Here is a 12,653-nt window from a genome sequence, read left to right as displayed (position 1 = left end):
AAGGATCCCTGGCTCCTTTGGTTTGCTTCTCCTTTCCAGCAGGTTTCAAAAATAGCTCCAAAAAGTGGCACTTGAGCCTCTAGATCCCCACTTGTCCCACTTCCCAATAGACATAACTACCTCACAGAATACTTCAGTCATGATTTTTTTTCTCTCTATTAAACTTATCTCCTACAGAAAGGGACTGAATACGCACAGTAAGCTAGTGTTTGAGCACTGTGTGAGTTTCTGAGCTTATTCAAGATGGAATCATAAAGAAAAACAGATATTAGCAGTAGTGTCAGTGCAAGGATCATCTCTGTGAGAATTCAATGTGTTGAAAATGATCCATGATGACAAGAAACAAGTAAGATTTTAAAAGAATATAATTAAAACATATAGAGAGGAAATGCATATGATAAATCTTACTCTTCCACAGCCAGCAACATTAACGCTTAGAAATTTCCTTCTATGTGATTTATGTCTCTTAGAAATCTAGATGCACACAGGAATGTTGAATACTTCCATAAAGCATTCTGAAAATAAGTTTTCTTATTATTACCTATCTACAAAGTTAAAAATGAGTCATTTTTCACCATGGCAAAGAATTAGTTAGTCATTCTGGGCTAATATTCTTTTGATGATGTCTACCTGTTGAGATTAATTATTTCAATACCATATGGAAAAATATTTGAATAATCACACCAGAAACAAAGAAAATTCAGCACAAGTTGAAATTCTCAACAGCACAAAGCCAGACTTTTAAGACAGCCGAAGTTCAAGAAATATATAGTTATTTTGCAAGGACTTACTATCTCTGCCAACTTACAGGAAAAGGATTAAGCCTAAAACATAGGTTTGCAAGTGAAAAATTACCATAAGCTGTAAGGTTATATACATGTATTAAAGCAACACTGACTTCAAACAGTATTCTACTAACTCAATTAATGTTTCCAAACAAAAACTGCTACTGCTACTGAGATTACCAAAACATCAGAAACACTCAAGTAAGGCCCATGTGAAAAATTTATACCAAAAAAAAGTCTTCTAAGAACACAGGCAATGCAAAAATAAATTTGTTTGAATCAATTCCATTGAACACAAACAGCCAACATCAACTGTGTCTTAGCATTGCAAGTTTCTAGTCCCCATATCAGGCTACGTGTTTTTAAAACCCTTGGGGAAATACTAAAACCTTTGTCTATACAGTATTAGCTGCATTGCACAATTCTTCTCCATTTCAAAAAAAACTGTATACTTTCCAGCCTGTCAGAATGTTATTTGGGTGTACTGCAATAACAAATATATTTAGGTCACTAATACACGTGGTCGAATGTAGCCCCAGGCTAATGTCATCTTGCTGGGAATTTTTCTAAATAATGATGTGACATTTTCATATGAATAAAAGTAATAATAAATAAATAAATAAATAACCTTTTAGAGTATTTCTAATGATTAGAAAATATTTAGCATCAACCTTAAATAACTAATTTCTGCTTTTACAAGGAGATTCATAGGGCTGTGGATAGCAGTTGGATTTGGTATTGGCTGAGGTGCTCACATTTTTTGTGTCTTGACAAAGTTTATGAAAAGGCTAAGCTTAGCTCCTAGATGGTAGCAGCTCTCTGCTTGTGCTATGCTAAGCTATCTGAATTACTTCCAATTCTGTTTTGTAACCCAGAAGATTACAAATCGTCAACAGTTTAATTACAACCTAATTTTCTTGATATCAAAACGTCAATTAATTTCAAGCAAATTGATCTTTTGTGTCTGCATTAGATCCCTACTGTGACTATTAGGACCAGAGAGAATGGAGATTTTATATTTGCATATAAATATATAAAACAATACAGAAAAACACACATAGATATACGCACACACATACATGCACAAATAAGAGTAGCTGCATCTAAATTTCTGCATTCACAGAAATACAAGTAAACTGCTTCCTTTGCTTGACTTTGAGATGCCATTATCACCTAGAAATACTATGCTATCAGAAAATAGGTAATAATCACGAAATTCTCTATTCCTGAGAATAGAGAAAATCTTCAAAAATCAAGTAAATGCAATGATGGTATTTCTGAATTGACATCCATGCAGCTCCGGATGCTGTGACAGATATCTATAACAATATGGAAAAGTCCAGTATAGGTTAGATGATGCTTCTCGTAGTAATAATTATAAAATGTGTGCATTCAAAAGAAAATGGGAAAGGAAAATTGGTTAAGAGACAATACATACACTGCTTTCATTCTACCACATTTTACAGCTACAAGTGGCCAGAGCTTGGCTGAGCTCTAATTCAGTGCATGCTTCCCAGTGCTTACACTCCAGCATCTGCAAGGGCCACTGACAGAACATACAACGGATCTGCAAAGTTCTCCATCTGTCTCAGTACAGACATCCTCCTTTTCTAACCATTCAAGTATAAAAAATTGAGATACACTCTGCTATAATCCAAGACAGATATTGCCCTACCACATCTAGCTCCACCTAAGCCCTCAGAAAAAAAGAGGAGCTCAATTTTAAACAATATCTTTATGAAAAGTCATGTGAAACTAGGATTTACAATGGTATTAAACTAACCCTCACCTTCCTTTACAAATGTTTTTTAATATGTTGTGGGGAGATCAAATAAAGGGTATTTGACACATGAAGCACTCCATTTCTCCAGAGCATGATTTACCACCTGACATTTCTGATACCGAAAAACCACCCAATAAAGTAAAATCTAGTTACAGTTATTTAACTTGCATTACAGATATCAGTAATTATTAAAAATAGTTTTGACTGTTTTTAGAAATCTAAAACCAAGGAAAACTGAAAACCACCATTAACTCCCTCTCCAGTGTAGTTAAATTCACTAGTGGCAGTGCCAATTTCTAACAGGATAAACTATCATTAAACACATAATCATTCACTGAAACCTTCGAGGAAGTCTGAGATGCTTTGTGAACTTGGTTTTTTTCTTAATTAATGAGAACATTAACCCACTGGGTAATCCTGAATAGCACAGTGGTGCCATGACAGAAGATATAAGCGTAACAGTGATAAAGTGAAACCAAGAAGCTAATTATATTGAGACTGCAGCTGGTGGAAAGAGTGAGATTGCATTTTACCCAATAGAAATGCAAATAAATGATCGCAGATATTTGGAACATATAAAATCCCTAAGTATAAATTATTCTAAAGGGTACATTTTTCTCTCTGCCTTTTGGACTTCTAATTATGGAAAATCCTTGCTTCCTTCATCACAGAATCATCAAATAGCAGGGGCTGGAAGGGACCTCTAGAGATCATCTTGTCCAACCCCCTCTGCTAAAGCAGGTTCCCTACAGCAGATCACACTGGTAGGCATCCAGACAACTCTTGAATATCTCCAGTTTCCACTTCATAGAATCATAGAATGGTTTGGGTTGGAAGGGACCATTAAGATCATCTAGTTTCAACCCCCTTGCAATAGGCAGGGACACCTCCCTTTAGACCAGGTTGCTCAAAGCCCCATCCAGCCTGGCCTTGAATGCTTCAAGGGAGGGGGCATCCACGACCTCTCTGGGCAACCTGTTCCAGTGTCTTACCACCCTCATAGTAAAGAATGTCTTCTTAATATCTAGTTTAAATCTACCCTCTTTCAGTTTAAAGGCATTTCCCCTCATCCTGTCGCTCCATGCTCTTATATTTATAAGTCCCATCCAGCTTTCCTGTAGACCCCCTTCAGGTACTGAAGGCCACACATATGTTCCCGCTTCTCATTACTGAAACCTGCAAATACTAGTTTATAGAAAACACATGTCCTTTGTGCTGATTACTAACAGATTATTTAATACCTAAGAGAATTAGAAGTGCAATTGTAAATTGAAATGAAATAGTAACTGCTCAAGGAAAAAAAAATCCTTCAAATAATAAGGACAAGTCCAATCCACAGCTTTCTGCTCTATTAGAATACAAAAGCAAAATACTTCAATTCACAGGCACCATTTAATAAACAGCAGTAAACTGAACTTTACCAGGCTACAATGTTCTTAATAAAAAACTTCTAACCTGCTTGCTCTACACTTGTTTTTCATAAATAAGTTTGCTTCACTTCCAGTCATGATGATAAAGCTGCATAATGTAGTAAAACATACTGTAAATTTAACCAGTGCTTTACTCATTGAGACACAGCCTCAGATTCTAGTTCCATATATTATACGCATTTCGGTGAAAGACATGTTGATCATCATAACTGTTAGGAAACAGGAGGAGTAGCTTTCATGCTAAAAACTTAAGGATATTGGCTGTGCTGCTTTCTCCAAATTGACAAAATGAAGGGATTTTAAAGCTACTGAATGCATTGGGTTTTCAAAGGAGAAGTGAAAGAACTGAAGTTGGCTTCTCGCAACAAACAAATGATACATAAAAAAGGAAAGAAAGAAAAATGAATCCATTCTGACCTCGTTTACCGCCACGTAGTATCGCTGCTGCTGGAACTGAGGTGAGTTATCATTCCTGTCTCTCACCACAATCCGTACCTCATGGTTGATAATGGTGCCAACCTTTTTGTTAACACACTGGACTTGCACCACAATGGACTGGATGGACATAGGAGGCTGTAATTGAAAATACACACTGCTAAAACATAATCAAAACATGTACTGATTGAAGAGTTAAACGTCAAACCAATGTTAATACTGCTCAGGTTCCCTTGTAGCCCATCGATCTGCATTATGCTTGATGCTGTGTTGTGTCTGTCTAGATTTAGAGAGCTTCTCCAAGAGCATCCAAAAATCCTGAGCATGATAAGCTTTTCACATCTCTCGCAGGAATAAAAAAAGCACATACTTTGACTAAATAATTGTTTGATTATTCAAGAATCAGTTCAATTCCAATAATCATTTGATTATTGAAAGACACCTAGAAAATGTCACATATTTTGATTTGATTGGTTAATATTTGAACCAAAAGGTCAAATCACAAATAAATTAAATATTCTACCACTTGCATTTATCAAGTAACTTAAAAACAACTTAGTCACCTCTAAGCAAAGACCATCCAAAGCCCTCTTGTTTTTATTCCAGTGAATGCTGCAATATTCAAATAAAAAAACCCTCCATTTTGATTTAGAATCTAATGCTCAGCAGAAAGCAAGAATGCATTGGAAGGAACAAAACAAAAAACCTCTGTATTTATTAACCTCAAAGCCTTCAAAAGAATACGCATCTCAAAAGCATAATTCAAAATTGCCTACATACTCTACAGCACAATGAACACAAACAGGTTTTTGTATTGAGATTCCAAGACTTACAATTATACCATAATTATATATCTGCATAATTACGCTTTCACTCATTCTAAATGCTACAATTTCTCTGAGTGATTGATTTTTTCCAGTTTTACTACAATGGATTTTAGAACCATACAGTTTCTTTACCCTTTAGACTGCAGTACTAATAGGTTTTTAAATAGTCAGTAGACATGGGAAAATAAGGGGGGTTTATACTGTTGCTGAGATCTTACATGAAAATCCATTCTTCCCTAATCTCTTTAGACTCAACTTTCTCAGCAATTAGGTACAGCACGAGCATTTATCTGGAAGTTGGTTCTCTTTGCTGTAAAAATCTGCAGCCAATTACAAGGTTGTTCTACTACTAACAAAAGTAGGAACATATCAAATATAATCAGTAACTTAAACATTAAGATTTGAGTATTATCATTTCTATTTTTCAAGCTGGCATTCTCTGCAAGCTTCCAGAATATAATTTTTAGGCCATTTTAATAAATTTAAAATGCAACTGAGGTCATCTGCTGCTTTTAGTAACACCTAAGAAAACCACAGCTGTCTGTAGTAGTATATAAGTAAATCCACAGACTTCTGGATTAGCAAGCGTCACTTGGTCTTTTTTATAAGAATATAGAAAAAGCAGTTTTTTGCCTCTGCTGAGGTATGACCAAGTGTAGGGCTATTTTCACATGTAATTTTTGCTTGGTCAGTGCTTAGCTATAAAAACAGATCTTCAAATGAACATTTGTAGATTTCACGATTTAGAGGCGATGAATGTAAATACCTAATAGCACAATTTATATTTAATCACACTAGGGACAAATTATTCTCACACACTGCAGCAGCTCATTTCCTCTCCAGTTCTGATTCATCTCTGTTCATCCTTCCTAAGTGCTTGAAGCTTTGGAAAAAAAAAGTGTAGAATTGTCTTTCTATCTGATTTTGCTTGGAAAATGTATTGTCATTCTTGGTGAAACTCAATCAATGGAATCTAATAAATTTCTTTCAAGAAAAGTAATTAAAAAAACAAGACCAGGTTATCTGGATCAGCAGAGGGTTGACAGGCAAGGATACCAGGGAAAAATGGGAAGGGAATCCAGACATATTGCATGCAATCACAGATGCTCCATATGTGACTGAGACTCCAATTTCTGCTCTGTAATCAAAAATTTAATTTTAAGGATTGAGTTAATGAAAAACCAAATTCTATTGGAACTACTAGGATTCACGTCATTTTCACTTGAGAGATGAGAAATGCAGCTTTTTTTTTTGTTAAACACGCAAAGGGGAGACAAAACCTGCACACGCTATTGAAAGTTTTGTACAGCTCTGCTTCCGAAGGTTGGAAACAACCTTTAGATAAAAGCCATATTAATCAAGTCCATGGTATAAGGTTAACATATTCAACTGATCAGTGGGTTGAGCTATCATGGGTTGCTTTCATATTCTTTAACACATAACTTAAATTGAGATTGAGACCCCAAAAGTTAGGTACAGCGGGGATCACACCCAAAATATCAGTTATCCTAAACTACATTTTTTCTTTTCATATTCTAACACATTTAAACAAGCATAAGTAATTTTACCCAGCATTGTAGTACTAGGGATCAAAACTTATATACTCCTCTTTCTCCAAATACTAGGCTTTTCTCAGTTTTAGTTCATTGTAAAAATGAGGAATTTATCCCCTAAAAACTGATGGAAAAACAATATTACCTTTATGTAAATTAAGCCAATATACACTGTCCCTTTATTTCCTTATGATTTGAGTCTACTTCTTGCAAAAAACAGCACTGTAAAGTGTCTTTATTCATGATAGTGTAATTTATGAGTTTAGCTAGACTGCTACTAAACCAGTCCTGTAAAGGCAGCTGGGTGTTCAGCATTTGATGCAATGGGATTTCCTTGTCCCATCATGTCCATTCCACTGTGTTTTGCGCTGCATTCCTTTGCTTCACATGTTAAAATAGTTTGTGAATGAAAGCTAATATAAGCTCAGCTAAATTTAATTAGCTTTAAAAAAAATAAATGGAAATAACAATACATTTGCATGATGTTTTCGAGAACGCCTCAGAATAAATGTAGAAGACAAATCAATTATCAAGCTAATATAAAACAAACTGATGCACTCCAAGGGGAGCTTTACGTGATCTTTAAATTGCTCTTTCCACACTGTCATGGTTTTGTGATTTTCGGTTATTGGTACTCTACATCATAACATCATGTAGTGAATGTACCTGGTTCTCAGAAGAGAAGGACTACTACATTCCCCACAGCACTTTGCTCCTCTGTTACCATTTTCCAGCCAGAGGGAAAAGATAAAAGCTCGAAGTATAAAAACTTGCAGATCACAAGACCTCGTCCCTTTTCCGCCCATCTCTCGTCTTGGCAGCACCTCGCTCTCCAGCCGTCTTATCGTCGGTAGTAGAGTAAGGCCTACCTTGATTTTGGGACATTCTCTCTCTCTGTATTGGATTTATCAGCTTAAATTGTAATTATATTGTATTATAGTGTGTTGTTTCGCATTCCGATATCTTATTTGGTAAATTAGTTTGTTTCTCCTCAGGGCCATCTCCTTCTTTGCTCTCAGGGCCATCTCCTTACCCTTTTCCCCTTTTCCCTTTTCCCGGGGCGTGGACCCGTGGATCCCCCGTCCCCCTCGTCATGGAACTGGGCCGAACGCCCGTAAACCGTTGACACGCATTGATTACAGTCATTTGTGAGTTAGTTTTTCTTGCAGATTCTGCTGAACTGTAGTATATGCTGCAGTGTAACAGTGAAAAAAAATCTGTATTTTTAAAAAGCATTTCCCTCAAACGAAATTGGCATAGATAACACTCCTCATCTTGTATTTTTAGAAATAAAATGAAATGTGGCCTGACAATACTCATTTAATGCTAATAGGAAAAAGCATACCACGCAAATTTAATGCTGTCTTCAAAATAAACAAACACACAAACAACCTCCCCCCTTAAACTAGCAGATTCTCATTTGAACCCATCAAGCTTTAGATGTGAATTGTAGTATATATAGCTCCTTTGCTTTCTCTCACATCTCATAAGCTAATGCACACAGCTGGAGCAGGCTTTCACAAGTGTAAAAGACACTAAATGTAAAAGGGATACAAGGTGAACAGCACTTCATGTCCCAGACAAAAGCAGCAAAGCAAAAATCCTCTTAATTCAATAAAAAATCAAGTTTGGTTCTGTGTCTATTTCTGCCAATACACAGTCATTTGTTCTTGTCTTTACTCTTGTCTTTGCCTACATGTAATTTTCACGCACGCGACCAAGTTTCACCGTGCTATCATGGTTGAAAGTTTTAACAAAGAATTAATTCTATTTACAGTTATCTGGGGACAGAACATACTATGTTCCAACAATTCTTGTGTTCACTATCATTCTGTAATTACACACAGATTCAGAAAATAATGTCTATAAGGAGAAAAGAAAACAAACCACAAGCTCCAAACTTACATCTCTGTCCAGAACTCGGCCAGTGCTGTTTAAATACAACCTCTGGCTGATGGGATCAAGGATCACCCAGTAATCGATGTTGTCCTTTAAGGTGAGCTCAATGGTGGGGTCTGGCCCCCCTGCTGTCCCTTTGATCAGCATGTTGTCAACCAGGATTGTGCCTGCAAAAACAAATGGCACACAGGGAGGAATTTTATGCATGTATTAACAATTTTTTATGTATTCTGATAACAATAGCAACACTAAAAAATACCAGAAACCTTAGTTAGGAAGCTGCATTTTATGTTTTGGGTGATGTTTAAAGTCTGAGCTTTATTATCTGTAACAAAAAACTGCCTTTGAGACTGACGTTTTTTCATACAATATTACAAGAATACACAATGTGCAATAACTTACGTTGAAGAAGAGATCCTACTCTGAAGAAGGGATATCTGCTTAAAATTATGAGTTTTTTCTTCATTGATTAATCATTACCCAATCTTACCTCAAAGGAATGCACTAAAGTAAATCAAAATGGAAATGCATTTTCCGTAGCAAAAGCAATACACCAAGAAGGGAAAAAAAAAAAAAAAGGACAACCACAGAAAGCTCTCTTAAACCTCAACAAGACAAATGGGATACTAATTAATACCAATTAATACCAAACATCTTTTCAACACGTCATGTGCTTTTTTTTGTTTTTCTCTTGTCCCATCATGCCAGTTAGAAGTCCCACCCAACAGCTTGGCTAGCCAGTTCACAGTATCCATGACACACATCATTTCCTCTTTAAAACATTCCAGTTTCCTTTCTAAATGTAAAGCATTACTAACTACCACAAATGTTTCACTGCAGAGCCTGAGATTTGCAAAAGTAACACTAATGATTGGTCTTTTTATCGTTTTAGAGTTTTATTAAGGAAAACACAATCATAACAGTTCTTCAATTATTTTGAAATGACTGTTTTAGGGATGACAGTAACAACACCACCAAACATCAGTAACTTCAGAACAAGTATAGTCTTCAAGTCAGAAGAAAAAAACCCCAAGAGCCATGTGAGAAAAAGTTTTAGGATGGAACCTCTTGTGCGATAGGCACTGTACAATTTTACCCCAAGCCAGCAGAACTGAAGCAGCATACAGCTTTCCATAGATCACCACCATTTTCAACAGAAAGAGGATTTCACCAGGAAAAACAGACTGACTGCCAACACCGTGATGGTTCTATGTTTCTATGTTCAATTACCAATCAAATCCACCAGTCTGTTCATTGCCCTCATTATTATATAAATGATACAATAACGATGAAAAGAAAGGTCAGCAATGAAAACTAGGGATCATCTGAATAAAAGGTGCCCCAAAAACAGCCTCCCCCCTCCAAAAAAAACCCAATCAAGATAACAAACACCACTACTACCATAACGGTTGGAGTGTTTGCTTTTAATACAGTCTTTGTGTTCAAACCTGAATGTTAAATCTAAGTTCTGGCTACATCTTTGGACTGCAACACCTGAACATGGAGGAACATGCAGTAAAACAGTAGTATATAGCAAACATTCTACTACATGCCATTTGTACACAGGTCACTCTGAAAGTAATGCCTCCTCTTTATTTCCATGGAAACTACAACAGATAGAAAGAGCACAGCAACACTATTTGATGGAGCAAATTCTCAGCTACAAAACACTATATTTCAACGTAGTCACCACCTTTAGTCTGTTCACATAGATCAGCTGATCAAGACATTCTTCATTTCATGGTAGGACAGCTGTGCATGGCCTTCTGGAACATGGTTTGTCTTTCACATTGCTGTTGCCACTGCTAAACGCACCACCTACCACCTCACTGTGTTCACACTCACTGTTTGGTCTCCATAAACGTTCAGCAAGCATCAATGAATGTCAGTGGGAGCCATTTTTTCTGCATGGAGGAATTCAATGACACCATTGCTTCAACTGCACTTCCACGTCAGATGCCATTCTGTCAAACGCCATTCTGTCAAACTGTCCCTCTGCTGCCATCTGTCACATGGCAACAAAATGGAATACTGGTGGGAAGGTTCAACCTCTACTTCCATACCACTACCATTCACCTCTGATGTCATAGGCCAACATAATAAAATAGAGAGCATTACTTTCGGAGCAGCCCTTGTAGGTAGCTTTTGTTCAGTATTGACATGTTGCACCAAGGAGGTTTCATCCTCCTTTGTACAGTTTCTAGAAAACTGGCTTTGGTCAAACTCAGCAAAGGACTAAAGAGATCAAACAATGACTCAAATGTTTTATGTACCTGAAAAAAAGCTATTCCAATTACATTTTTTTTTAATATTTAATCAACTTAGAATCTTGATGTGATGATGAATTTTGTATAGTCTCTAGTACGCTACTGCTACTTAACTGACCTCACTGCTTTGAATTCTGCGTTCAATTTGTCTCTCCCCTGTTGCCTTCCATAAAAGTTATCTGCTCGATTTAACAAAATACTTCTCTTTGGTTTTCATACAGAATTCTTCTATTCTTAAAAACAGACTGGGCTTTCTTCAGGTATTCATAAGGCACTCATACTCTCTGAGAGATAGTAGCATACCACTAAGTCTTTTTAAACCCATTCTTAAAGTATTATTTCTATAATATACTATCCAACATTGCTGTGTTTTTTGTGTTGGTTTTCCTTCAATTAACTGCTCTCCTGGTTCTTACATCCTGCCTCTGTCCTTGGCCAAAAATGCCAGGGAGCTAAACTACTAATGATGAACCCAATTATGTGCAGACTCTGTAGCAACTGCATGGACATCTTGTCCATACACTCACGTGCAAAAGCAAACACAACCCTTGATATCTGCAATACACTAACACAATAACTTTCATAATCTTTTTGTGAAAAGCCTAAGCAATGTTCTAGAAGAAATGAAGTCTTTTACCATGTTAGAAAACCAGCATATCTTCTCCTGGAACTAAATTGGAAATTCGGTTTTACACTACTTGGGAGATGGTTGTTCAAAGTCCATGGAGAGCACCTGAATAAGAATCCTGCACATCACAGTGAGGATGGAGGGGGTCCATATAAATGCCCGTTCCACATATCTCATCTATGCTCCAGAAAAGTAAATGTTCAATACCCTTTCAGCACAATTCCCTATACTTCGGTCTTGTATGTAGAGGTCACTGATAAGGACAGCTGAGGCTATAATTAGTGTTTTCTCATGGCTTTTTTTTGCTGGATAATTAAGAAAAAACTGATGTGAAAGTTAAGATTTCACGCCAGCACAAGTAGAGCAATATTTAGAACAGCTTTCCATCTTGTGTGGAGACCAAAACCGGACCGCTTCTTCACCTCCACTGACACTGGATGATCCCTGAGGTGTCGTGTGGAACGATTATACAAATTGGCAAGGGATTAGAAGGAATTAGTCTCAAGGGATCAAAGTCAAGTGAGTTGCTAGCTAAAAGCAACAACAAAAACACAGAAACAATCTACCAAAAATGAACAATGTTATTTTCATATGTAATATTCTTCTTCTGAAATAATGACATTTACTCATAAATGCTATCTGAACTTGTTGGGAATTACTTGATAGATAGTTACAAAATAAACCAACAAAAATAAAATTTACGAAGCCCTGCTGCTTTACTTGTAAATATTATGACAATAGTTTTACAGCACACTATTCCTCTGAGAGGAATGCAAAAGCTAAAAATCTTCATTAGACTGAAATAACAAGTGTTTTGTCTTTACTCATTAATCTCAGCAGAAGGTGATCTTTCCACGGGAAGGGCATTACAAGAGACTCAGACGCAAGGAAGTCATGAAACACAGAATTTGCCATTTACGCTCTACTCAAGAGAGCAGACCCTTAGTGCTCACAGAGAACTTACTTATTAAATGATTTAGACACATCTTGGGATTTTTGTAGTTGAATGTTCCAGCAAAGCTCTTTTTATAAAGAGCCAGTGAATT

General features: G+C 36.5%; 1 protein-coding gene across 24 annotated transcripts in view; it reads right to left on the bottom strand.

Annotated features, from left to right (window-relative positions):
• The window catches only part of PCDH15 (protocadherin related 15), a 736,955-nt gene that overhangs the window by 244,471 nt on the left and 479,831 nt on the right, over positions 1–12,653 (bottom strand). For all 24 annotated transcript variants that reach the window (XM_021381881.1, XM_021381890.1, XM_021381879.1 and 21 more), the window contains 2 exons: positions 8,719–8,879; positions 4,416–4,571 (listed from right to left, as the gene is read on the bottom strand). In XM_021381881.1, coding sequence (XP_021237556.1) covers positions 4,416–4,571; positions 8,719–8,879 — 317 coding nt within the window. The remainder of the gene's footprint in view (positions 1–4,415; positions 4,572–8,718; positions 8,880–12,653) is intronic.

The sequence above is a fragment of the Numida meleagris genome, unplaced genomic scaffold (genome assembly GCF_002078875.1).
Source record: "Numida meleagris isolate 19003 breed g44 Domestic line unplaced genomic scaffold, NumMel1.0 unplaced_Scaffold119, whole genome shotgun sequence".
NCBI classification, from domain to species: domain Eukaryota; kingdom Metazoa; phylum Chordata; class Aves; order Galliformes; family Numididae; genus Numida; species Numida meleagris.
Note: the sequence above shows the minus strand (reverse complement) of the source record. Positions and strands in the feature narration are given on the sequence as shown.